The sequence below is a fragment of the Cynoglossus semilaevis genome, chromosome 14 (genome assembly GCF_000523025.1).
Source record: "Cynoglossus semilaevis isolate Cse_v1.0 chromosome 14, Cse_v1.0, whole genome shotgun sequence".
Taxonomy (NCBI): Eukaryota; Metazoa; Chordata; class Actinopteri; order Pleuronectiformes; family Cynoglossidae; genus Cynoglossus; species Cynoglossus semilaevis.
In genome coordinates this window covers 5883136-5910717 of record NC_024320.1, presented here as the reverse complement: position 1 = coordinate 5910717, position 27582 = coordinate 5883136, and the positions used below count along the sequence as shown (strand labels likewise).

Here is a 27582-nt window from a genome sequence, read left to right as displayed (position 1 = left end):
CCTTTTTTTTTTTTTTTTTTACATCAGATTAGTGTAACACCGTTATCTGAAATAAAGTTTTTAGGTTTCCAAAAACACTAAAATGCGTGCTTTGGTCAAAATGGCAGCATATTTTCATAGAGGAATAATGTTTTGTGGACAAGGAGGATGTAGACTACGGTGAGTTTTTCATTTAACTGTGTCAGGTACCTGAAGTAACAATAGAAATGACAACTAACATGTGTTCTTTCTGTTATGTGTTTTGAAGCAACATGCAGGTGTAAAGCAGAATTTCAACAGAGCACAGCCCTAAGACCGAAAATGCCTTTAACTCCTATTAGCATGGCCGCTTTAATGAGACTAGTGTCTAGTCGCACTGAGGTAACCACAACCATAACACTACCAGCCAGCTGCTGACCCCTACTGGACAAATATATGCCATACAAAGGGAAAGCTGTTAACAATCAATGTGGCTCTAGAGGAGAGGAAAAATTACCAGGTAATATAAGAGCTGAAGAACCTTTCACTTTGTTGCCAGATCACAAAAACCTGGTGTATTAAGAAAGACCAACAGAACAAACCCCGAAAAAGCCAAAGATCTTTCAAAAGTGGCGAAACAGCGCCAGTACTTCGCGTTGGCCGAAGGTATATTACACCCAACCCCAAGTTAGACAATGCTCCAGACAAGGAATTGGGAAGTTAGACAATGCTCCAGACAAGGAATATGGACTGGTCGTGATGGCACCTGTGAGCGGACAAAGTTTGGCTGTTTGAGGTAAGACGCATGGAACGAAACGCCTTTTCAAGCATCACGTAGTTTTGAAGCGTGACTTCTTTCATAATGTTTTTCTTGTATTAACCCCACATGTGTTTAAACCCTGTCAATGGACACACGTGTAAGTTGGCACAGCGGTGTCAGTTCTCAGCTAATTGTTTTGGAGACTGTCAGCGTCGGCTTGTTCATATAAACGTCCGGTGTTTTTAGAATGATTAAAGTTAGTGTATATTTAAATAAAATAAAATGACCAATCAGTTGTAATTATATTGGGTACTGTTCGGTAGTTGTTTGGTAATAATCTGTTCGACGTAAAGCTCAAAAATGACATATTTCATTCTGATTACGTGGAGGTTTAAGAAATTAACAGAAACGGCGTTAGGATTTGAAAGTGGCGACCCCTGATCTAGACGCTGTTTGCTTTATGAAATAATAATAATAATAAAAAAAGATGGATTACATCTTAGCTTCTTGACGAACATTTACATTTGTGACCTTCTAATGGGCCTTCTTCTTTGTACACGTGACAGAATTGAAACTTTGACATGGCTGAAGAAAAGAACAGATCTGATGAGCCTGGGAGACCTCCAGCTCCTTCCTGCTCCTCAGGGTCCAGCTTGTCATTTACATGGCAGCTATCAGTTTCTCAACTGCAGCCCAACTGGATGAAAGATTCTTATATGGAGCAAGATGAATACTTTGGGAAATACAGAGTCACCAGGCAGAGAAGTGAAAATCTACTATCTCATTTTTCCAAAGATCCCGTATGTGGCAGTGAACCGTGCCGTCCTGTGGATCCTGCATTACCTCCGTCCGATGCCCTTCTGCCGCCTTCCAGACCACACACAGATGTGGTGAAAGAAGGATACTTGGGGAAGATGAAACCAAACCACAGAAGATATTTTGTCCTCAGATTTGAAAGTCAGACGGGCCCAAGTCGACTTGAGTGGTATAAGAGCCATGAGAATTTCAAAGCACTGGAGAAGTCTTCTGGTAAAGCTCCACGCTTTGGATCAAGCAAGAAAGGGTTGGTATAAGATTTAGGCCAAATGAATATCCAGTAGGTTATTTCTCTGTATCTCTGTAACACAGAAAAACAGCTCAAAATCTTTTCATTTGACTAAATGACAATGACAAAAGACAGTGTCATGTATGTGTTTGTGAAGAGTTACTGCTGTCATCTGTTAATTCTGTAATGTTCTTCCATTGTCTAAATTCTAAATCAAGACAAATAACAACCTGTGAGAAGGGTTGTTTAGAATCTGAGGTCCGGCATTGTTTTCCAGGGTGGTCTACCAGGGATGCTGCCTGGGTCTGAGTCGGACCAGCAGTGTTAAGAAGGGCCATGCAGTGGTTTTGTATGCCAAGGATCAGACCCTTCTGCTGTTAACGAAGGATCAGCGGGAGCAGGAGGAGTGGTTCCTGGCTTTAAAGAAACAGTTTGAGAAGGAGCAGAAGGATGGACAGAGTGGAGACACTTTTGATGAAGAAGACGATGGCTATTGCACTTTGCCCCCTGCCGCTATCTTCAAAGAGGTTTCTGCTTTTGTTTTTTGTATATCAGCCATTGGAACCAAAAATCAATTTGAAATTGATTTGATGTTTTAAAGTTGTTTATTTTCTATTCAAATGGACTGAAATTCAGCTCTGTCTTTAGACCTTTTAACAAACAATATCAGTATTCTAAATACTGTCAACTTGCAGTATTCAGTATAGTATACCTCCCATATAGTTTTCCTTCAGTATGCTGCCCTCTTTATTCTTTTTATTCTTTACTCAAGGTCTGGCCTGTCACGGTGAAAGCCCGAGGTCTGGCTTGTACCATGTCTCTGACAGGAGAGTCCCAGCTGTGTCTCACAGCAGTCTCGCTCATCTTGGTCAGAGGGAATGGGTTCCTCGATTTACCATTAGCAACCATACCTCTGCTGACTGTCCGCTGCTTTGGCCACTTGAACTTTTCCTTCTTTGTGGAGCTTGGAAGGTCGGCACCTGATGGTCCTGGAGAGATCTGGATGGAAGCCAGAGACCAAGGTAATAAAGAAGAAATATTATTTTCTGACCTGATGTTGTCATGTCAGACATCCCTAGTTGTTCTGAATTAAAACTGTATGCTGAAACATATTTTAACGTTTTAATAAACAAATTGCTGAATACAAAACCTTAGCAGAAGATTCTATACCATTTGTTTAATCTTGCCAAATATTATTTTGGGTAAAAAAACAAAACAAACTCAGCTGTCCATTGGTATCTGTACTGAGACACCACGTTTGTCTTTTCTGCATGTGAAAACCAGTCAGCGCTCAGAAAATTCACGAGGCAGTCCGAGACGCTGTGCAGGCTCTACGGCCTCTGACCGACTTTGGTTGGTCACCAACATCCAGCTCCAATCAACTTAAAGCACCTGTGCTGTCCAAACGTAGCAGACCCAAAAACAGAGACGGAGGTGTGAACGTGAGCCCTCCCTGCTCTCTCCTGGTCCACTCCACCAGAAGATCTGACACCAAAATGTGTGAGACCAAAGCCTGCGCAGTGCAGACCACACCAGACAGGAGGCAGCCCAACTCTCCTCTTACTGCACGTCCAAGCCCTCTGAGCACAACACGGGGCTCGAGCTCCTCTGAGCCTGATTCCAGCAGCTACATGGAAGAAAAGATGGAGCAGGATGAGGAGGGAGGGAGCCACAGGTATATGATGATGTCACCACACGGGAGCCCTGGTTCATCTGTGCTGCCTCAGGATGATTATGTGACCATGGCCAGCCCACAGAAATGCACCTCTCCTTTGAGCTCGTCTCCATCTTTACTCCTTCAGACACCAGTGAACAAGTATGTTGCAAATATTATTTAACTAGAGTTAAGTAAACATGCTTGTTATACTAACTAACCAAATCTGGCCTGCTGGCCATGGTTTGCCCACGCCCCGGTCGGTCAAGTGCTTTCTAAGCAATTTGTAGTATTTTGGAAACTGTGCCAATAAAACAGGAAACTAGTGTAGCTGTTCATCCATTAAACAGTATTGTTGCTCACTCTTTTTTTCAGATCTTCGTATGACAACCTTTCTTCAGTGGAGACATCGGTTCATCTTACCTCTGGGAACTCTCAACCCCCCTACTGGCTGACTCCCGTCGAGCAGTTCCATCAAGCACCAAGCAACAATGACTTTGATCTCAGCCGTCCATTTGTCACCAGTAAACCAAAGTGTACCAGGACAACACATGGTACTGAAAAACTTGAAGAAGCCCAGCCTGTCACAGGCCAACCAGCAGAATGGAGAGTCCTGTTCTCCTCCTGTCTGCTTTCATGTCTTCAAGTTGATGAAAGAGTCTGAGCACAGCGTGTGTTATAATTCTGTCTTTGTTTATACCACACTCTGTGTTGGGAAAATGGAAGGTCATAGTTTTTGAAACAGGAATTGACCAGTATTTCACACATTGAACTGTTATTAAAGGAATAGTCAAATGTTTCAGTATTGCTAACATTTGACATGTACTGTATGAGACCATTGACCTAAGTGGGTACTATGTGCTTGAGAAATGTATTTTTTGCAGTTAGTAAAGATATTTAGTCCTTGAATGTTTTCAGTGAACTTTTGGGACACACAGATTGTTGCAAATGTTGACATATAATGCAATGTAAAAAAAATAATAAAAAAAATAAATGTGGAATAAATTAATGTTATCATTAGCACTTTGCTGAAAAACCAAATGATGTGTATTTTCTATGCCTCTTTTAGGGTCCAACTTTTTTTCTTTTTGTTGCCAAAACCTAGTTAAATCAGACATACAATAAGTACCGTTATTACCTTGGCATGTTTTGGCTGTGAGCTCCAGTCTGGCTCCGCAGTGTCACCATGTCACTGTGATTTGTTCTTATGAATTGTGGCTACTCCTCTAGGACGGCGCTCCAGGGGCCTCACGTACAGACTTGAGTGGATTTCCTACTGAAACATGGCGTACAATAAAGTCCAGAAACTGGAGGACAAAAAAAATCAGATGTGTGCGGATTCAAGTACGTTTCGTTTGTACATCCCAATCAACGTGCAATTGAGCGCACACGCTGAAGTGGCAAAACCACGCCCCCACATACATATGCAAATATATATAAAAAAGGTCCTGGATACTACGATCGGCACGCGAATTCATTATATAAGTTGTGGTAAGTGTCCATTAGTGTGTCTCTGATGTCCTCATCACTCTGGGGACTACTTCGTTTGACATTATTAGCTGTTTCCCAGCGTCACCTCTAAGTGTCGCCAAAGGCACATGGCTGTAGAAACGTGCGTACGGCTGCTCTGGACACCGTCGTAAGAACCGCACGTCCACGCAAAAGGGCGTACGCAACTTTTTTATGCGGACGCAACGTTCGTACATGAGGCCCCGGGTGTGGGACAGCAAAAAAAAGCTCCTCATCCAAGTTGATTGCCTGTTTCCCACACTTCCTTACTGACGCAGCCTCCAGTATCCTGCGTTAATGTTCTTCATTATTTTAATTTGGGGTTTGTCCCAGTTCATGATGCGGTTGTGTTTGTTGCCCTGGTCAGGGGCCTCGTGTAGTAAGGTGTTTTTGGAAATAAACGGGATCTACAGAAAGATTAGGTATCTAGGATTAACTCAAGATGTTGATCTGGGGGAAATGTAAACCTTATAGTTCATGGGGAAAAAAGAAAACAATTATTGGAAACAGAAACAGGTAATTTGGAGAAAACATTTAGCAGAGTATTCACCATTTAGGTTCAAAACAATTTGACTATTATTGATGAGACAACTAAACTGTATTAGAATAACACAGGAGTTAGAAAAGAGCTTGAATCTGTCAGCTTGAAGATGAAGTGCATGTTACAGTATAATAATATCTAGTTTAACACCTGAAATACTAATTTTTTTTCTAACATGATAATTTAGCTGTAATAAAGCATTTCGAAACAATACTTTTATCACCAATAGCCCACTGTAATGGCCCTTATTGCATTAAAGGGGTAGACCAGAGCAAGGTACTGTACAGCTTTGACATTTTTATGAACAAAATGGAAGAAGGACTAACTCCTAACAGAGCTGATGTCACGGCATCTCTCTCTCTCTTTCTCCCATTGACTTGCTCACTTGACTGACAGATGAACATCAGTGAACAACAATTTGGACAGAACGTGACAGAACACTGACACAGAGCCTGATCTAGCAGACTTTAGAGCATCACAGACGGTGAACTATGATAACCACCACCTTTCAACTGCTTTGAGCTGATTCCACACAGCAGTGGCCATAACAAGTGGTCAAAAAGCTTAGCTAGACACCGTCTTGCACTAAAACGTTCCAGTATATTCCGTGGAAGCAGCCACATCTAGATGGTCAGTTTCTGTCTCCCACAACATCCTCCACTCGGCTGAACTAAACGCCTCTAGTCTACAATAATGCATTGATGGCAGGAGGACAATGAGATATTGTCAGCGGTGGACAATGGCAGCAGGGTCTCAACGCCCACCAGTAAAACTACTTCAATGTAAATTATATATATATATATATATATACACACACATATATATGTATATATACTGTATATAAGGGGTATAACAAGCCACAATTTTTTACAGTTCGCTTAAATACTAAAGTGTCATGAGTGAAGTAAATTACTAAAACTGAAGTACCACTGCAGCTCAGTACCAAATGACCTACAGACCGGCACCGGTCCCCGAACCGGGTGTTGGGGACCCCGGGTTACAGTATAAGATGGGCTGAGACCTGGTGGTCAGGGAAGCTGACCTCTGATCTGCCTGCTGCAGTCAATGTGTGTTACTTCCTTAAACACTATCTTTTTCCAGCCTTGCTTCGTTGACTTTCCACAGATATATAAAGACATTTCCACAACAATACAATTTTAATTTTTTTGAACAGAACGTCAGAATATGGATATAAATAGAAATGATTACGTGAGGCATCGAAGGCGGGGTTAGCGCTGTGCTCCGAAGAGCTTTCACTTTCAGTCTTACTCTGTTTTCGCTCCTAGGGTTGAAATCTAAATGTATTTTATTTTTATTTAAATAAAAGCTTGGATGCTCCTTCACTATTTCGGAGCTTTACCTAAATAATTTCACCCTAATTTGCCCCGGTCCATGACGACGTGAAGACAAACATGCTTCAGAGTGAGACGCTAACTTTGATGCTCTGTTTTCTACACGTCGTCTACTCACAGTCTGGTAAGTTTTCTGATGTCCTGCTGTTTGCTAGCTCACGTTTTCATATGAATGAGGTGATTATTAGGTCATTTTATGTTGTCTTTTCAACGTTTTGTCGCATTTTGTTTTGCACGACCGTGGCCCCACCCAGTTTATACACAGCCTTGGTGTGTGTAGACCGTGGTTCGGTGATTCAATTAAGTTTCTAAAATATACACAAACTAAGTGAAGCGTTATTGAAATTCACGAGTAATGTAGATACGTCAACATTTCCAAATGATTCAAACTTTTTCTATATATTGTGTATCATAAGACAAATAACAATAGATATATCAATGCGTTTACTATTTTTATTTGTAACTAAATCAAATATTAACCCGTACTAATCAGTTCTGAAGCTAGCCTGTCGTCTGACCGGAAGTTGAATGTGTTGCAAACATAATCAACATGTTTAGATGTTAAGATGAAACAGCAGCATGTCCAAATAGCACATTTGTCGATTATTAAATATACAGTCTACGTCGCGTTGATTTTAGCAGCACAGCTAAATAACTTCTGTTACTTCTCTAATAGTGGGGCGTCAGCCCAGAGGGCCGCAGGGGGAGGGGGTGATTGGGCGTGAGAGGCTTCTAATGGAATATGGCACGTTGGACAGAAGTGTGAACGATAAACAAGCTTTCAGTCACTAGGTGGCATCATAGAGTGGTTTGTGCAGATAAAAAAAATACATATTTCTTATATGTATACTTATACATATATCAGGTTCTCAATGCTATTTCAAAAAAAAAATTAAAAAGTCTGAAGGTCAAAATGAGGTGTGCCAGGTGAGAGAGTCATGAATGGCAGAGAAGAATGTGAGGGTGGTGCCGGACATAGGTAAGAGTAAACAAAAAATAATGCCAGAGTGGCATTAATTATAGGTCGTTGTGGCAAAATAATCTTTAGAACTGGAAAAAACTCTTGAAGAACACATGACTTCCAGACCAACCAACATCTGTATGCTAAAGGAAAAATAACCCAAAACCAACATCTGTATGCTAAAGGAAAAAATGTTAGCCCAGAAAAACGATGCACTACTTTTGTTTCTACAGTCTACAAGAAAGTAGGTGATGAAGTCGTCCTTAGTCCAGACATGACTTCTGTGACTGCACCTATTACCAGCATAATGTGGAAGGTCGGTCCTAACATCGCTGTCCAATGGGAAGAATCAGATGAATCGGATATCACCTATTTTCGTCATTTCAAAGGTATGAGGCTAGGCTTCCCTGCGCCCTCTGATGGTTGAGCTTTTCTGGTGAGAATCTTAACGGTGTCTGTGTTGCTTCAAAGAGCGTGGCAGCTTGAACACTTCCAGTGGAGCAATGACGATCAAAGGACTGATTTACAGTGACAGCGCATTGTACACACCAGAAATCAACAGTGTGGTACTCGTTTCCATTCCCCTTTCAGTCTTGTGTAAGTCTGGTAACTGTTATCAAGTAGTTCAACATTTATGAATACAACAATCTACTTAACATTAGCATTAACCTGTGTACACCAATATCACCAGCTGCTGTTCCTGTGCCCTCTGTTACTGTATCCTGTGATGAAGAAAAGAGCAGCTGCATTTTGACATGTGAAGGCAACACGACTGGACTTGACCAACTCACCTACGTATGGAAGTTTGACAACGAAAAGACAGTTTCAAGCAAGCTCTGTTACATCGGAAAGGTCTGTAAGTTGACGTTTTTATCATGTTTGAAGGGTCATACTCTTAAGGGTCTTCTGACCTTCCTAGTTTAAGATGGCCTTTATAGTCGAATTGAAGAACACCTCATCAGCTCACCTACTTACGTTTACATTTATGCACATGGCAGATGCTTCTATCCAAAGCAACTTACAAGTGGTGGAGGTATCATGAGGTGGGTTCTCTGGGAAACTTACATACTTTTCCCTTTATGCCGTAGGTACCTCAAAGTGTGACGTGCTGCATTTGACAACCTTCTCAGATGGTGTTCTCCACCCAGCCTCATTAAAAAAACTGACACTGCAGCCACCCTCTGACTCATCCTCTGATCTCTTTTAATAACATTGCTAAGTTAACCTTCACTTGTCAGTTTGTTCGTGAAACTAACCTCAACAATTAACTCCAACTGTCCACCTTTCAGGATAACAGTTCAATGGTAAAGGAGTTCAGCTGTGAGCTGGAGAACCCAGTCAGCTGGGAGAGCAGCAGAGCCATAGGCAACCCTTTGACAATGACTGGTAAGTGATTGGCGTGAATCTGTGTTCGTTCAATCCTGGGATTGTTCACGTGGCATTAGAGTGTACTGAACACATTTGTGTTTTTGTTGTGTTTTGTCTTTCAGGAGGAAAGCCTGTCAGTATAAATACCGGGCTGACAGTATTCATCTGTATGCTGTGTCCTGTACTGATCCTCGTTTTTGTACACAGATGGAGGGCTGGTATGAATTCCTGTTATTGATTTGGACATTTTGTAATGTGATGTGACTATTGTAATTTTAAAAATATTAAGTGCCATTATAATTCACAAATAGTCTTATTTTAACAAAGGTTCTTTTATTTATTTTATTTTTGTTTTTTTACAACTGAAAGGTTTTGAGCTTGTAAATCAATTGGAATGATATTAATGTAAACTTTTTTATCTCTCTTTAGGCATGTGGTTTTTTCAGAAAGGTAAGAACTGACCATATACCCAACAACCTACCAACACACGTTTTCCAAATATTAGTAATAATATTATAACTACTGTATTTTCCAAGTGTCACATACTTTTCCATATTTGTGCTTAAAGCTTCTAACATGACAGCTCTGATCCTAAACCAATATGGCCACCGTGGAGAAGTGAAACAGCCCACGTGCAGCATCTGTGTGCTGTTTTAATAAATGCAGCTGGCTCTCTCCTGCATGCAGCCAGTGTAAACATGTTCTCAGGGTCTCCACGGGATAGTTTGGTCCCTTTGAGCGGTTGTCCCGTTTCACTGTGGGTTAGAGCAGTGAGGGGTTGGAAAAGGTTAGAGTTCCTAAACTGTCCTAGAAAATCTGTTATTTTACAGGCAGCTAGTGGAGGAAAGCTAGAGTGCTGGTGATTTAGTCCTGGTAACCTGACAGCGAAATTCAGAATCATCTGTTGTATAAGTATTTCTAATTTTGTCAACAGTAAGTAAGTGAATTTGCCTACTGTGGGCCTGAGGTTGAGGTTGAGCCTGGTCAAGCCTTGTGCTAGGGTTCTTAACTGTGAGACCGGAGCCGATGGTCGTGTTATCTGATGTGATGTCTGGGGCTGAGATCAATAACTTTGGTTTGATCTGAGTTTAGAAGTAGAACGTTGTAGCTTTTTCCATTCCTTATGTCTTTAAGACTTTCCTGGAGGTTGAGAACCTGCTGTGTGTCCAGATGCACAGATAAATATAGTTGAGTATCATCTGCATCACAGTGGAAGTTAACATGATGTAAGTTAACATATTTAAAGTAGCTAGTTTTTTTGTTTTTTTTACAAACTTGTGCGCAAAGAATAAAGTGGTTTGAAACAGATTTTCCAGAATTGTATTGCGGTAGGTTTGTATGGTTTAACTACAGTGGTTTTAAATGTTTGCTGTACAATCAGCTCGTACAGACTGATGGTTTTAGTAAGGTAAGGGGTCTTATATAAGGGGTCCTTTTTTTGGATGCTAGCATTAGTGCAGTGAGCTAAGAGTAAAAACCGTCTATATTAATACCTTTTATTGTCTTTTATTGTAAACTTCAAGATCTCACAGATTTCTGACTGTCACAGTGGGGACAGTAAGGCTCAGAGCAGACTCTCTGAGCCTTACTTTATCACAGGAGGACACATTTGAATTACATCTTGATTGTAATTCCTTTAAATACAAAAAAACCCCAAAACATTATTCGATAAAAAAAAGTTAAATATAAAATATGACCATTAAAATTAACTTAACTACCAGGCAGTAAGAAATACTTTACAGTAATACGTACAAAGTGAAAACAGTCAAACATGTACGAGTGGAGAGGTCGTGGGAAAGTCTTAGACGCTCCTGAGGTTTTCTGTGTCATTGTTTAACATATCCAGCAAATGATCATAAGGTGATCATGACGTTAATCCCGTAGGAACATCAGCAGCTGTAGCAACTGTATTTTACATTAGAAAAATCCCAAGGCACACCATCAAAGAAAAACCCATCCCAAAGTAATGGAACGAAGTAGAACGATCTAGTTTCAGATGAACACAACACTGATAATGGCAGGAATTGAAGGAAGACAAACATGAAGATGTTCTTAGACAACCGAGTCTCTATTTTCCATTTTTATGGCCCTCTGACACCGAGTGGATAAATATGTAATAGCTCTTGCTGTCTTATAAACAACTAGGACAACGTATTTGCTCTTAATAAATTTAAATAAATAAATACGTTTTCAGACCAATGAAGTGAAACTGTTTGCTTCTCACATTATAATCTAGTGTGCTCAAGACTGATGGAGAAATGACCAGACACAGTCACACCCACATCTGCCCATATACTCTCACAAGACAACATGATATGTAATCTGATACTTTTATAAACTCATTAAGAGAGCAGAGGAAGGGTTTATGAGGAAGCTACCAGAAGAGTAACTGCACTCTTCCCTTGCGAGAAAAAGATCAAGACGTCTCTTGTGCTACTTTGTCGTCATATATATGTTAGAATTGAACCTGACAGTTATAGTGTGTAAAAGCAAAATATATGGTAAATATTGAACTGAGATTTGTCTGCTATTACTGAGAACCTTCTGTCTTCTCTCTCTGCAGATTCCATGCCATGGGAGGCAGGTCAGTTTTAGAACAATGATGGATAGAACTTCATGTTGTAACATTACATTTGGAGACTGTTAAAATCAAATCAGCATATATTAGTTCATATATTAACCATTTCATTTCAAAAAGCCTTTGTATTCTGATGGCCTCTTCCTGTTTTCCCTCTTGTTGCAGACTTCTGGAGGAGGCAGACGTGAGTCACACTGGGTTTTTATTTATTTTCTAGTGAACTGATGAATTATCAAGGCAAACACATACTCTGTTATTTACTGAACATGTATGTTATTCTAAGGGACAACAATGTTTGTTTGTTTTTATTCTACTTATTTTTGCAGAAACAACACAGAGACAGAAGAAACAACACTGAATAAGATTAATAAGTGTGATGATTGACACACGGCTGAAGAACAAAGGGTTAGTGCTTTGGCCTCACAATACAGTTGCAGATCATAATGTCTTCAATTAGCCTAAAAGGCCACATGTCTTCCCCTCTGTTCACTGAGCTACACTGGCTAACCACAGCTGACCACACCAAACTCAAATCACTAATGCTAGTACTGAATGGCTCTGTTCCTGACTCTGACCCAGGCTTATGTTACCCCACAACCACTCCACCCATCTGAGGAACGTCGTCCTGCAGTCCCAACACCTCAAACAAGACAATCCAGGTTCTTCTCATGGATCGTTCTACCCAGCTAGAATGATCTACCAAGCACCACCAGAACAGAAGCTCCTGAAGACCCAGCTCTTCAGAGAGAACCTCCTTGTCCTTGCACTTGTCTCCACTTCTGCACTCCACCCTCAGGTCCCCTTCTGTCCTAACCAGTGGCCGCCTTTAAAGCGTCACTCTACGTAGCTTGATGGTTAATGTTCCTGTACATCACTTTGATCTGCTAATTGCATGAATGTAAATGTGACCATGCTCCCAGTAAATGTGTCTGTGCTCCTGTGTCATCTATATATTTATATATATATATATATGTGTGCATGTATGTGTATATATATACATATATGTATATACAATATATACACATATTAGATCTGTTCAAAAAACAACTTTTTTAAATTTTAAAGCCAACTGCTGTGATTCCCATTCTCCAAGCTGTGGAATGACCAGATAAAACAATTATTTTGGTTTCTGACCGTGGGAAGTGCCTGCCTCATGAGCCATACAGCTTTGATGTTGGATGGGGGGGGGTTCTATTTTGCCTTATAACTTAATTAGAATTAACCCCATAGCATTATGAGTGGTACCACATGAGAGCTGATGAAATTCCCTTTAAGGTGATACCCAATACATTATACATCAGCAATCTACACCATTATAGCTGTCTTTGAAGCAAAAATGTGTAGATTTTAGGGAATTTCAGCGGGACCAGGTCGAACCATACACCACTCATAATGATATATGGTTGATTTTAGTGAAGTTATAAGGCAAAATAGAACACCCCATCCAGAATCCCAAGTGGTTTTGACATCAAAACTGTATGGCTTATATCATTTTTTAAGTTGTTTTTTTAACAAGTCTAGTATATATACATATATGTATATATATATATATGTATATACATATGTGTGTGTGTGTGTAACTAATATAATGGGAGAAATTCTTACTTGACCCCTTGTTGAATTTGTTTGGTTGTTTATTGATTATGACGATATAATATCAGTCAAAAATGCATGAAAAACCACAGACACTAGAAAAGTTCTAAAATGTTGTGTGTGTTCTACTGGGTGGTTCTACAACTCCCCCAGAATTCTGGCTCCCACAGATTGGCTAGTAGCCACAGGGGTGACTTCACTGCACTGAGGGGGATATGTACTGTAACATCTTGGTTGAAAACCTCCTTTCCTCTGGAATAACACAGATTAAGGTCATGAAGTGGCCCAGTCAGTCTCCAGATCTGAACTCAATAGAAAACCTGTGGAGGGAGCTGAAGCTTCAAGCTGAACCTGTGTGAAATCTTGGTGACCAACTACAAGCCTCGTCTCATCACTGTGCCTGTTTCTCTACCAAATACTAACATTTGTTTTGTTTGGGGATCAAATATTGAGAAAACCCTGATCTCTCTGAGTCCCACGATGATGACCAACATTAGAATACAGCAGCAGAGGCCTTCACTGTTAGCTTCCACCATAGGAGAGAGGTTTAGACAGATGTTTAGGTTTAAATGTTGTATTAATTGTGCATGGTATGTGTAGATTGATTCAATTGAAAATGTAAATGTGAAAATATGAATTTTCCCCACGTACCACTAGAGAGCACTCACGTACCACTGGTGGTACACGTACCACAGTTTGAGAACCACTGATTTAGAGAATATAAGTGTTGTTCTACTTAGTTTGCCACGGTGTTTCATTAAACTGACTGTTACAAACAAACCAGCTAGCACCCGTTTGTTGTCAGTGGTCACTCAAATACTTTAACGCAGTGGTGAGGCACGCCTCCACAGAACGTCAGAGCACGCTTTGGTATAATTTTATATATTTTCACTTCAAGTTTTCCTGTGGAGAGACGAGGAAACACTGGACTGTTGACTCCACCACAGCAACACCCACATTTTACGCTGTAGCTGAAGCAATCGGTGAGAGGGTAAAGTGCGGCTTCCAAACAAATTAAAATGCAAATTTCTTATCTATCTATTTGTTTTTAATATAAAACAGTCAGTCTCATAAGATTCACAGTAACATACCTTTACAGCAGTTTCTTTTTTTAAATGACACAAAGAAAATTCATTTAATTTAAAATCAAAAAGAAAGTCATTGAATTAGATTGGGTGAGTTTTATAAAACATGTGTTAACACACCTTTTTCCCCCATCAGATTAGAGCTCACACATTGACTTCCAGCATCATTTTCAATATATATAATACCTACATTTTTTGCTGCTCCTATAAATATACGTCTTTAGATTTCATTCACACTGTCACAGCAGGAAGATTTATACAAAATACATTTGAACAGATTCTGCATTATGAATTTACAAGATATTCTGATGTGATCATTTAAATCTGTCTAGTTACAGTAAGAGTTCACAGGAAGAGTGCTGATAATGATATGATTTAGCTCCAACAACATTAAATTAACAGAACTATTCAACTTCAAGTCTTTTTTTCTCTCTTAAAGAAAATACAGCAACAAACAAACCAACAAACCAACGGTCTCATTTATTGTTTCTCTCTGTTTTTCAGCAGCTAACTTTGAGACTGAAACTGTTGCCCTTCTACGATGGAAGACTATCAACTAATACTGGACTGGACCAGGTGCACTCACACTAGGGCCAGTGGTCCATACTGAGCTGAAGCCCAGACCCTCCCCCCTTCTGTGCCCTGCTGGCCTGCACTCACATTACCCCGAAGGCAAGCGTGCTGAAGCCTGGTTGACTCCAACGACTACGTCAGTGACTGTCGTTTATCCGCGGTTACAGCAGTGTGATGGAGCACAAACCCAACAACACCCCGACAGTGAGTGTCTTGTTCTTCATGAACTATCCTCAAGATTTCAGTTACATTCGTGCATTTAACAGACACTTTTATCCAAAGCGACTTACAAGAGGGAGAGGAGTCATTAGGGAGATCTCTGGGAATCGAACACAGGACTCTCCGCTGGCAAGGCAAGCGTGCCAAACACTACACTACAGAACCACGAAATAGTCAGCCCTCGCCAGTGACTGTCAGTCGTGCTGCAGGGAATCTGTTAATGTGAGCCTGAGACGGTTATATGCCTAGGGAAGGGATTCGACCCCTCCCTTCCAAAAGTGCAGATATTTGCAGTCGATGAGTTTCCCTCATCTGCTAAACACAGATTATTAGAAAACCAGGTGTAACAGTCAAGGCAAATAAATGTCACATCACAAAAAGTGCAGAAGAAACAAGTTTTTACAAGTAAGGTTAAAAAGTAAGGTTTTTTTTTAACCTAACTTATTAGTCATGCTGCATGTAATATTAAAAGTACTTTTAGAAGGGGAGATGTATGTGATGTAAATGAAGTGGTGGACTAGCTAAACAATATTCAATTCTTACATTTTTTTAAACTTTTATATCAGTTCATGTGTTTATTCATTTAAACCAATAGGAAGCTCACAAAATGAAGCAGAATTTATTTTTCTGCTTCAGGCCAATATATTATTGAATACTTCTGATTTGGAGAATTGTTTATAACAACAGATACTAAAGTCAATTTTGTGCATTGCTATGTTTTTTTTTTGGGGTTTTTTTTACAATTTAACCTCTTTATTTTATTTCCGCTGATTTAAATTTTCACAAAAGCTTGCTGCAAAACCCTGGCGGAACTGAAAACAGTCCAGACTCACTAAAGGAAATTTGTTATGCTAGTCCTGTTTTATGTTGGACAAAGGTTCAGTCTCTGGATTTTCAGCGACGGGACTTAGCTCTGTGTGTGTGGCTTCACCTCCTGTTGCTGAGTGGTTTCTATAGTGACGGACTATGACCACAGCAGCACCGGTTAAGTAGACAACAGTGAGAATGATGAAGTAAACAAAGTACATCAGGAACTGTGAAAGAGAAGAAAACAAATGATATTGGTCAAAAGACGATCAACATGTTTTTGGTCTGCTCTTTACTAAATGTCTGCTTGGAAAACTGGAGACCTCAAGGTCACCAGAGAACGACCTGTGGATAGAGACTGAAATCAATGCCACACTCTTCTAGTAACACTTTGTTTTTGTACAGTCCAGAGCAGGGAGGTCACCATTACTCGATATTACAACTAGGGCTGATTTATCGTAACGTTTTCTTAAAAGAGCCAGAAATGCTGGAAGGTGTGATAGAAAGGAAGAAAAACAAAAGGACACTTCCGTGTGTGTTGTTTTGTTTTTGGTTCTTGCAAGTTGCAGAAGAGAGGGGTGACCACGTGGGGCAAAATGGCTGAAGAGGAATTATTCCCTGGAACAAGTGCATTAAATCAGCTGTGTGGGACTATTTTGGCTGCAGGGTGTCGTCGTGGCCATAAAAAAGGCAGTGAAAAGAGGGCATTCACCCAATATGTTTCATCACGTGTGGTACAACCACCTGACTTTGTTTGCCAAGTTACATTAGATAGATAGGACGTTAATCATTAGCGTGTCATTTGCAATTAATTGTGTCTGAGTACGACACAGGTTTGGGTTTCAGTACTAGGTGACAAGTTACGCAGCGTTCACCTGGTGTTAAATCGAACTGTTTGGATTTGCCTGATGCCGACTGTTTTGTTTGTTTGTTTAGTCCTCAGTGAGTGAACATTTAGCATTAGCTCCATTAGTGAGTAAAGGTTGGACATGTGCCTGCAGCACAGCACAGTCTGTTTCACTCATTACTAATTTGTGTGTCATTGTAATATAAAAGATTAAGGTTTTTGTTTAATTCCAATAGGATTATTGTCATTTTTATAACTTTTTGGTTACTTGTCTTTGACCCTATAAATGTTTTGTTATGTTGGCATCAAAAGATAGAAATGAAGGAAACGTTGCTGCATCCCCAGTGCAAGAAGGAACGCCTACATCTGTCTGTTGTACAGTCTTTGCCTCCGCTCCCTATGCTGCTGCAACACAATTACTGTATTTCCCCAGCGCAGGATCAACAAAGTTCAACCTTAACCTTAACATAAAAACACTTTCTGTGAGGATTGACAAAGATTATTTAGGTTTAATTTGTACTATTATAGTATAGATTTGATAAAACTTTATGAATCCCTTTGGGAAATTATCAGGGAGATTTAAATAAATATCACTAGAATGGCAACAAAGTCGACTTAAATAATAAAAGTAACTTTTTTACCTGATGATGTATATCCAATGCCAGGCCCTTCTTGTCAATAAAAATGAGACTAATGATTGTTTTCAGTATAGTCCCCAAGAAAGTGTTGATGCCAAACACCAGCGCACACATCTCTCTGGAGAGTGACGAGGCAATCTGGAACCTACAGAGATGTAAAAGAATACAGTCTGACGAGGTCGGGTCTCATCATCAAGGATACATAACAACATATAATAGTAGTCAGAAACACAAAGGACAAGGCAGAGCTGGATCAGATAGGAGACGATTGATGTTGCAGCACTTACGTGGCAATGGGAACCAGGAACTGATAAAAACCTCTGAAGAGGATGTAAGAAATGTAGCAAACCCAGATGTTTTGGGTTGTTCCCATTATCAGCAGCAGACCTGCCTGCATGGCCGTGATGACACCAATGACGAGCTCCGACCAAATGTTCCAACGGATTTTAAAATATCCCGCAACAAAGGAGGTAAGAGTACCTGGAAAAAAGAAATGCGCAGTATATGAGTATATGGAAATTTTTCACGTGTCTGTCTGACTGTGAAACCTGGGGTTAATACTGATAGACCCTTAACAAATATGTCTGCTGAATAAGGGTGTCACAATGATAGATTTTCATGGTACGATTATTGTCAGAGAATTGATGGTGATCGATATTGCGGTTATTATGATTTCACAACACTATGAACACATCCGACACACCTTATAAGATCTTAAAAAGATCAATAAAGGCTCATTCATTAAAGTCTTTGGGAGTTCTCAATCATCTTATATGAAGCAGTTACAGGGGACACCTTGGACGTACCGAAAACAAAATAACAACAAAGGGAACATGAGTGCAGGTGTTGTGTAACTCTGTAACTGTGCGTTAACTATAGTTCCGACATAATTACGACCAATCAACCGTAGCTCCTAGTATCGCAGCTAATTGTGATATCTCTCTGACTTCAACACAGCACATCCAACATTTTCACTCACTCAGAGTTCAATTCTATCCATACTTACTGAGTAAAGTAGAGGCTGCCTCCACTCCCCCGTTGTACACATTCTTGTTCTCCGTGGCAGTGTACACTTTGTTCCACAGGATGTGGACGTAGAACAACACCAGGTAATAGCCGGTGGAGTTGAATATCCACCACAGAGACCAGAGCCTGAGATTGGGCCTTTTGACAAAGTTTCTCAACTCTATGAGCATGTGCCCAAAAATGGAATCCTCTCTGCATGAAGTTGAGCAAATGGTCACCACAGGGGGCAGTTCGCCCTCCTTGGGCTTTTCTTTGACCATTTCTGGTATCGTTTCCTCTGGATTTTGAAGTTCTTTATTCTCCATGTTAGACATTTGGTTAAAAAACAAGGAGCGTTTTGGCCAAGGCATGCACAGAGTTAGCAGCAGACCAAAACTTACAAATCCCAAAGATATAGCGTTGAGGGTGTAAAAGCTAATGTTACCTACAGAAATGCAGACCTGGCCCAGCACTGAGCCGATAAACACCCCCAAGAGTGTTGAGGAGCGCGAGTACCCAGCCACTCGCTGGTAGAATTCTGGTTTGACCAGGGAAAATATATAGGAAGAGTAGGCCACCCTGCAGGCCATGGTGATGCCGTAGAAGAACTCCATGAACTGCATTTGAAGTAAGGTGGTACCAAAGAGTAGAATAATGCAGATGACAACATGACTGAGGCCCTGGATGACCAACACTGGCTTGTAGCGCAGAAGATCAGTCAGCAGAAAGGCTGGCACCAGCACAGCCATGTAGGAGTAGGTCAGCACAGGAGTGATCTCATTGGTCACCTGAAAATGTCAAAATTAATATGGGAACTCCTCAAGAGTACAGAGTATAGAATGAAGTACTGTCAACAGCTGACTACGCTGATGACGTATCTGTTTAAGATCAACTCAATTAACTATGAATACTGCAACACAAACAACGTTAACAGCCAATGGCTATTGTACCTGAATCAAGTATTCAGAGTTAATATGGGATCCAGAGAGAGTTAACAATCAAGCCTGTTTTATTTCAAACAAATACTAAAACTCAGACAATTCTGTTTTATTTAAGTACTGAAACTCTCTGGATGATCCAATTCTCAACACGATACGCATTTGTTTATTGTAAGAACTAGCCCAATGCATAAAGGGAAAAAGGTGAGAGGATTTTAGTCTGTACTCATGACTGCAGATTCATGATCACCATTAAACACAACTGCAAATGTTTTACTTTCCTCTACAAAGACAAAAGAATGAATGAAACAACTTCTACAAACCTGTTGTCTGGTGAAGTTCTTCTCAGGGCTTAGAAGATAAGGAGTGATAAAGGGCTCCCCTGGTTTGACTGAAGCCATGAAGCCATAAAAACACAAAAATATCACTGCCCAGTTCCAATTTCTGTGTTCCACGGTTTCTTCCACTGGGCTTTCAGATAAAGATGGACCGTCAAACATTTTTTCCACATCCTCTGGCATAAGAGCTTTAACATCAGTGTCTTCAATCACAAACGATCTGTCCGCAGCTCTTGACTTGTCCCTTTCTGCCAACATGTCAGCAGCTGGGGGGTCAAACTGTGATTTTTTTTCAGGTGTCAAATCAGCAAATTGTGACATTTTCGTTCTATGAAAAGCAGTGTTGTGACAAAATAATGCCTTAGAACTGAAAACCAAAAATGAATCCTTCTAGCTCCTCCTTAGACGTTCCACTTCTTCACAGAGAGGCCCCACGTAGTAAAGCATTCGACTGGCACTAGATGAGCGATTAAAGTGCTACTTTGATGTAGTTGAATACATGTAACAGAAAGTGTTGACCTTTGACTCGTTCCCCAGTGACATTGTCTGGACGTGGACTTCTCCGCTGCTGAGTCTCCTGTCACTGATAGCTCTGGAGGAATAAAACAGTGACCTTGGTTAGTTACTTTAATAACACACCTGTCAAATCCAAAACAAATCAAAGGAATCCATAGTCCAGAGAAATGGGCACAGTGGAACTGTAGCAGTTTCCCCCCCTCATAGTCTAGAGTACACAGCTGCAGCGTCTTCATGGGAAAGCATTACTGAGGGTGCATTCTAGACCAACAATTACTCGGAATATCTCACTGATTCCCAGTAACGCCATTTATTTTGCCATGTGGGAGAAGATAGCTTTTTATTACTCAAGTATTACAACATTATATTTATGTATGCCATAGTTCAAGGATAAACGTTAATAAATATGACTGAATGAACACCACTTGCTCTGGTGATCATTTTCTCTACAGTTCATCTTCAAATATCGTGGCTAGACCATGAACACACCAGCTGTGACAACACCTCCGTGCTACATATAAGCAAACATATAAAGTGCTATCTACCTATATCTATCTAAAGTTGATCACAGCTGTTGTGAAAGTGCCTAGTTTTAGTACTTCACACAAACAGCATGTAAGTGACGTAACTCATCCTACAATATCACGACTGTCGTAGTACAAAACTAACCAAAACCATTGTCTCTGATTACTCCCTGTACAGTGCTGTAACTGTGGGATGAGACGGTCACGAGTTGTGTTGATATGTTGTTTATTGTTCACCTATTGCTGAGCCACTTACAAAACAAAGCTGGTCACGTGGCAACAGCAGAGACGTGTAAAAACATACCAAACCAGCTTAATGTTCTTGTTCGAATGTAACAGTAAATACCGCCAGTTTTAACTGAATATTGAGAGTCGAACTCCAACACGCTGCAAAATAAACAATGGGTTTTATGAACCCTTCCAAGCAGTTAGCAAAGAGGCTAACGATTAAGGATTGTTACAAAGGTATACTCACGTGCGCTGTTATTTAAATGTGAGGCACAAACAAAGGAAAAGTTTTTAAAGTGTCGTGAAGACAACTCGCGCTGAATAAGACCATTACTGACAGGAGAACTTCACGTTATGTGTCTTGTGTAAGGCAGACACCTTAGACCGCGTAGTGACTGCAATGGTTTCTGGGATATGAAGTTATTTCTGTCTTTTACCAGTGAGCGTCTGTGTGCGTGCGCACAGTAGCCTTGATAAGAACAAGTGATATCGTTTACAATACTATGTTGTAGCAAAACATCAAATAGTTGTTATTTTATTATTGTTATTGTTGGACAATAGACTAAAACAGAGCTGATTATATCTTATTAAGAAAATGTAAGCTGTATATTTTGAAAATTAGAGTTTTGATACAAGTTTCTTTCTTTCCTTAACTTCACTGTTTGTGTGGCCAATACTCATAGTTATGATTATTTTACTGTGGGACACCAATTAAATTAACGGAGTTAACCTGCAGTTATAGAGATCAACTTTGGTTCTAAGGAGGGAGTCTTCAACAGGTAAAACTTATTTTTACAGACAGTAAAACAAATATTTTCTGAAAATTCATCAGGATTTGTATGCCTAAAAAAAAAAAAGATTGTTCAGGTAGTAAAAGAAAATGGAGGACACTGAGGGCTAAAGAGTTTTTATTTGATTTGTCTCTGAGCAGGACTCCAAATGTTCACTGTGCTCTCTGAGTTTGTCTCAGCAGAGACAGGATGTCCTTTTGGTTCTCAACGACCTTGTTGAGTTTTTGGATCACGTCTCCTTGACACTCTGTGGACGATTGAAGCATAGATACACAGACAGTAGATTAATTGTCAGATTCAAATGTAAAAGTCCATTTCAATACGAAAAGTGAGACAGAAGATTGTTAGTTTACCTCTTTCATTCGGTTTTCCAGTGGGCTTTACCGCTGGTGGAGGAAAAAGATTTAAGAAATCAGTATTGGCCAAGATGAATGGCATTTTAGGGTTAGATCACAGATTAATGTCAGAAACTTGAGTGGTGAGTGATGAAGAAATACCTGGATGTAGAGCATCCTCTAGGTTAAAGCCGAAGTCATCTGAAAAAAAGGTTTCAATAAAATATTTTTAATTGAAGCAGTTTCATCTAGCTGTAGGAGTTCATCACCCGGAATATTTATGTTTTGAAAGATGGTATTGGAAACACACATGTGTTTTTACATAGCGTTGTTCTATTATTGACAATAAAACTCAAACATTTACTGTAGTAGTATAAGGTAGTATAAGGTAGTATAATAACATTCCTGTAATCAACCACATCACATGCTGAATACAATACCACCGTTTTATATTATACGTATACTTTATATAATGTATATTATCTATATTAAATGTGGTGAAGTGCCGGTTTCATTCAAATATAAGATGGACTCACCTTTTGTGCTGGATGGTTTAGAGTCTGAGGACGTCCCTGTGACAAAGGGTATATAAGTTTGATGCAATGACGTAGTAGTTAACAACTTCAATGTAATAATCCATTTATTAGTCAGGTTAGATCAGGCGTGGGCAAACAATTGTGGCCCTCTGTGCCTAGAGGGCCACAATTGTCCTAAAACTGAACAAGGGGGGGTGGGGGTCAGGAGCAGATAGATGGAGCGTTCGTGTTAACTAAGATAAATGCATGTTTATATTTACCTTATAGTTTATCTCAACACACTTCCAAACTGTTTATATGTATATTTACCAGTAGTTTATATTTCGCACAATTGTTTTGCACTACCTATATACACATACAAATGTATATAGCCATACCTCAAGTAATGGTCTACAAGCTGTGTACTTTGTACTGTGTACTTCGGTTGCCAAGCAACAACATTTCGTTGCCAGTCTCACTGTTTTTTTGTGTTTCTGTGCAATGACAATAAAGATAGTCTACGTCTATATATTGCAGGGAAAAGGCAGAATTATAATGAGAACATAAATAAAGTATATAATTTGGTAAAAATTGGCGGCTAAATTAAAAAGCTGAACGGGCCACCTTGGTTTGCACATGACTGGGTTTGATTTTTTTTTTTAACTCAATTTGCACATTAGCTCTGAGGTAGTCAACAGTGGTAATCAATATCCACTTACTAGTGTATTGTTATAATCAACATTTGGTTTTATACCTCACTTTTTGATTCAAGGATGCACGTATCCTTGTGTCTCACCTCAGCACTTGCCAGGGGCCAATGATATGTTGAATATGTTCCTCTTTTTACCCTGTTTTAAATATCTTAAACATTTCCTTGACTAAGTGACTTATTAGAAACTTAAAATCATTCAAGCCCAGGAAAAACCTCTCCTTATTTGCTGGTTTACACAAACTACATCATTCTTTTGTTGTTACTAATAAAACTAATTTAAAAACATATATTTGATTCTGGTGCGTACTTACCCTTCCATAGTCCAAAAAAGTTGAAAGCTGGTTTCTGCGTATCTGTAAACACAAAACAACAAGGATATATCAACAACTCTAAGACATGAAGAGGATGTTTACTGGATTCACTTGGTAAATAAAGTGACAAATAGTCAAACACACAACACTCATTTCCCCCGTAGAGCTGGTGTTGAGAGCAACATGAGGGTTGATTATTGATTACTCACCACTGGTAGTGGTATCACCCAGTAGCCTTGATCCTGCATAAGGCAAATGAAAATCTCTCATTTTTACAGTAGTAGTTGTTTAATCTGGTATGTTACAATATGATGCCTGCAGTTATAAGTAAGGTTAATATGTAGATTTATTACCACATAAGTGCCCAGATAAATTATGGCATAATTACAAAGAAAACTGTGCTTATTTATATTTTTACACAATTACTTCAACGATAACACTCCCTTTTAAAACTAATTCTCAAATTAGGAAATTGGAGTTTTAAGAAATAAGTAGAAAAACCTTGGAACCACTGTTATATGGACATGATGAATTGAAGCAGTTTGTTTGTGACCAAATCAATTAAACTTTTAACTTGAATACATTTTTCTATTTATTTAGTCAAATGTTTTTGTAAAATGCAATACATGTACATGTGAAACTCCGGGTATTCTGTTGTGTCAAAAATAAAAGTATGTATCAGTTACTGAGACTTAACAAGTAGGAAATGTGGTGTTTTAAAACACAGAAATGCAACAATAAGCTAAACATACTACAAGAAACAACCGAAAGATGCCACATCTTTCAACCACAACCACATGCAACAGTCATCTTACCTTCGACTGTTACTGTGGCAGTAACAACCAGCAGGACAGTCAGTCGCAGGTAAGTGTCCATTCTACACTGTGATCTTAAGAAAACAAGCTAACTATACCAAGTTAACAATAAACTACTGATATCTTCTGAGCTCACAGTGGCGTTTTTATAGGGCAAACTGTCTCTGTGTGTGTGTGTGTTAGGATGAGGGGTTGCACCAGACTATATTGTGCAATTCAGGTGTTTATAATGAAGCCTGAAAAACAGATTAGTTTAAACCCCGAGACGTTATGAAGCAACAAGTTCTATGTCTGAGTCATGTCAGACTGTGAATATTAATGAGGTAAAGAGCCTCTTTGTTACAGATACATGTCATTACATCAGTGACGTGCGGTGAGGTTCATGGCTGGTGAGGTGCTGACTTCTCTGGAGTCAGATTTACAATTGTAAGAACCGAAAAGAGCATCTTATTTCACTGTTCATCCAACAGCATCACCTGGGAATGCTTCATATCCATCAGCATTCCTCTTTCAATGACACTGACACCAACACAAATATATACACAGGAACATATTTATCCTACAAAGAACGTTTCTTTTACAGAAATGGACAGCGCCCCCTTCTGGTGTCCAAGAAACTCAAATTTACTGTAAACAAATTAAAGTATAGAGATGGGTGCAGCACAAATTTAATTTTGACCTTCAGTAAAAATTCAGTTATTTTTCAAACTAAACCATTTTTAGTGTTACCTTTACTTATAGATGAAGTCCATGCGCTGATCCTTCTCCACGAAAAGCTCTATGACTTGGTTGTAAAAGTCTTCCTTATTTGCTCTTAGTTTTGAGAGTCTCTCCGCCTCAATGGCGATTATGGCCAAAGAAGAAAGACGTCCATGATCAGCTCTCTTCCTACTGTATGTTTCCAGTCGTTTTGATGCAGAGAATGACCTCTCCACTGATGTTGTAGCTGGATGAGTGAGAGCCAGCTGGAGTAACTTTGTCGCCTCTGGAACAGTCTGGATTAGATCCTTCTGGGCCAAAAAGCTGAGAAGCTGTCCAGGTGATTGGCATACATTCCTGAGTGATGGTGAGCTGTACAGTCCGACAAGATCAGCCTTTAGTCTTACAAAGTCAAAGAATCTTGCATACTTTGACAGACTCTGCAGTTTGGTGTCGTCCATATGATGTGACATTTCATGAATTTTGGCAAAGTCGACCAAGTCAAGGAAAGCTAGCTCACTAAAGTGGTCAATCCGAGCTTTCAATTGAACACCGACATTGTCCAGGATGTTATAATACATTCTTTTCTTCTCCTCTCTGGCTGACTGTTTGCTGCCACCATCGGTCAGGCCAAGCGCGTTGCATTTCTGCTCATACTTCTCGTAAAAAATGTCAAACTCCTGTCTCATGTGTTCAATAACTGAAAGTGTGTCGCGGATTCGTGCACAACAATATCCGTGGTCCATGACTTTGTCTTGCAGTACTTTAAAAAGGGCATCAGTTTCCATAAAAACGCCCTCATATGCCATAAGGTAGAAGCACGTTGATGTTTTCGACAGCCACCGATCATATCCTGCAGCCATCATTAGAGTTTCATTGTCCCAGCTGCCAGGTTTTTCATTTATAATGCGGAATACAGCACACAAATCCGAAAGATGCATGCTTATTATCTGCAGCATCCGGGAGTTTGAGCTCCATCGTGGCGGCGCTGCTCTTGGTAAACGTCGCTTCACAACATCATCCAGTAAGTGGGTACGTTTCGTGGACTTGCTGAAAAAAGTACCGAGTCCCTCAACTGTTTGGAAAAAAGTTCTAATTTCAGGCATACACTTCGCTGAATCCATGAGGACCAGGTTTAGTTTGTGCGCATAGCTGTGAGTGAACATGGCCTCGGGGACTTTCTCTTTAATTTTGGCCTGCACTCCGTTGAGCTCCGATCCCATCACGGCAGCCCCACCATAAGTTTGAGCCACTAACTTTTCAACACACTTGTATTCTTCCAAAACACCCAAGACATAAGCAGCTATGGCGGGGGCTCGTCTATCGTCGCTTACGTCACCGAAGCCCAAAAACGCCTCCTTCACTTCACATGCATCACTTTTTAAAGTCACATAGCGCAAAACAACAGAAATCTGGGCTTTGTTTGTGATATCAGTAGTCTCGTCTACTTCTACTGCAACAAATGAGGCGGCACTAACCTCCTTTTTAATATCCTTTCTGATCACTTCAGCAACTGCTTCAATTAAATCGTTCTGTATCCTGTTTAACAAGCCTGAAAACACAGCGGATGTTTTTAAATGTCTAGCTAGCCTCTCATCTTTCTCGGCAAATGCATGTAACAGTTCTACATAGTTGCCCCGATTAGAGGAGTTTGCCCTCTCGTCGTTACCACCAAATGCTAGCTCCTGTTTGGCTAAGAAACAGGTTGCAGTAATAAGATCTTTTAAAATCTCTCGGTTTTCCTTCACCTTAGCATTGTGGACGCTAACGTTTAGTCTCCGTTGTTCATCCACCGCCAAATCGATCCTTGAATTTCCAAAAGTTTTTAAGGAAATCTGGCTTTGAATGTGCGTGGCTGATCTTTCATGTTGGCTGAGGCTTCTTTGCAAGTTTTTCATGTCACAATATCCCGAGTTAGTCCAGACGCTATCACTCGATGAGAACAAAAGGCAAGGAAAGCAGTAAAGGCGGCTTCTTACAGGACAGCCACACAGCCAGTCTTTCCGTTTGTACCACTCCATTTGAAAAGAACGACTCTTCTGTCCCGTAGTTTGAAGCAAACCTTTTAGCTGCGGCGTTGGTCTTCCGTCACTTATCATCTTCTGTTTAGACTGGGAGTCCAGTTTTGAGAAACTTTTTAGTCTTGAAATACAATCCTCCATAGTGAGTCGGAACACACAGAGCATAAAAACGCTGTTGTTTGTTTGACCTAGTAGCTTTAGCTTGGCGTCGACTTTATATTGCCTCTGTTGAAGTCAACAATGCAGCTAGAAAGCACATGTCAGTTCATGTATGCCCCCTTGAGGTGAGGCGGGATACTGCCCGCCTCCTCTTCTGACTTTTCTCTGCACTTTATTGTAAGATCAG

At 40.0% G+C, this 27582-nt stretch overlaps 4 protein-coding genes across 8 annotated transcripts; 2 read left to right on the top strand and 2 right to left on the bottom strand.

Annotated features, from left to right (window-relative positions):
• Positions 1 to 99: 99 nt before the first annotated feature.
• LOC103389324 (insulin receptor substrate 2-B-like) lies at positions 100 to 5167 on the top strand. Its single transcript, XM_008324696.3, has 7 exons — positions 100 to 667; positions 700 to 754; positions 1285 to 1781; positions 2041 to 2290; positions 2536 to 2785; positions 3048 to 3579; positions 3793 to 5167. The coding sequence occupies exons 3-7, from the start codon at positions 1300 to 1302 to the stop codon at positions 4079 to 4081; spliced, it is 1803 nt and encodes a 600-aa protein (XP_008322918.1). The 5' UTR covers positions 100 to 667; positions 700 to 754; positions 1285 to 1299; the 3' UTR covers positions 4082 to 5167.
• Positions 5168 to 6686: 1519 nt separating this feature from the next.
• On the top strand, positions 6687 to 14099 carry LOC103389325 (carcinoembryonic antigen-related cell adhesion molecule 7-like). 3 transcript variants are annotated; one of them, XM_008324697.3, is made up of 11 exons: positions 6687 to 6943; positions 8014 to 8169; positions 8252 to 8377; positions 8472 to 8632; positions 9070 to 9166; positions 9271 to 9366; positions 9578 to 9598; positions 11712 to 11732; positions 11892 to 11910; positions 12053 to 12131; positions 12306 to 14099. In XM_008324697.3, exons 1-10 carry the CDS (start codon positions 6880 to 6882, stop codon positions 12108 to 12110), a joined length of 819 nt encoding a protein of 272 aa, XP_008322919.1. In that variant the 5' UTR covers positions 6687 to 6879; the 3' UTR covers positions 12111 to 12131; positions 12306 to 14099. The 3 variants fall into 3 exon arrangements, with proteins under 3 accessions (XP_008322919.1, XP_024917859.1, XP_024917858.1); XM_025062090.1 differs by lacking the exon at positions 6687 to 6943 and adding an exon at positions 7685 to 7900 and having other exon boundaries at positions 7936 to 8169; XM_025062091.1 differs by lacking the exons at positions 6687 to 6943; positions 12306 to 14099 and adding an exon at positions 7677 to 7900 and having other exon boundaries at positions 7936 to 8169.
• Positions 14100 to 14345: 246 nt separating this feature from the next.
• slc19a1 (solute carrier family 19 member 1) lies at positions 14346 to 21797 on the bottom strand. Its single transcript, XM_008324698.3, has 6 exons — positions 21285 to 21797; positions 19755 to 20361; positions 18495 to 19281; positions 17776 to 17968; positions 17492 to 17633; positions 14346 to 16230 (listed from the first exon to the last, which is right to left on the bottom strand). Exons 2-6 carry the CDS (start codon positions 20088 to 20090, stop codon positions 16048 to 16050), a joined length of 1641 nt encoding a protein of 546 aa, XP_008322920.1. The 5' UTR covers positions 20091 to 20361; positions 21285 to 21797; the 3' UTR covers positions 14346 to 16047.
• A 131-nt stretch (positions 21798 to 21928) lies between these two features.
• On the bottom strand, positions 21929 to 27523 carry LOC112488027 (uncharacterized). Of its 3 annotated transcripts, XM_025062089.1 has the most exons (7): positions 24517 to 24920; positions 23911 to 23943; positions 23702 to 23743; positions 22700 to 22735; positions 22326 to 22364; positions 22182 to 22214; positions 21929 to 22075 (listed from the first exon to the last, which is right to left on the bottom strand). In XM_025062089.1, the coding sequence occupies exons 1-7, from the start codon at positions 24575 to 24577 to the stop codon at positions 21981 to 21983; spliced, it is 339 nt and encodes a 112-aa protein (XP_024917857.1). In that variant the 5' UTR covers positions 24578 to 24920; the 3' UTR covers positions 21929 to 21980. The 3 variants fall into 3 exon arrangements, 1 of the variants encoding a protein (XP_024917857.1); XR_003051685.1 differs by lacking the exons at positions 21929 to 22075; positions 23911 to 23943; positions 24517 to 24920 and adding an exon at positions 25246 to 27523 and having other exon boundaries at positions 22200 to 22214; XR_003051684.1 differs by lacking the exons at positions 21929 to 22075; positions 22182 to 22214; positions 24517 to 24920 and adding an exon at positions 25246 to 27523 and having other exon boundaries at positions 22334 to 22364.
• Between the last annotated feature and the right edge of the window lie 59 nt (positions 27524 to 27582).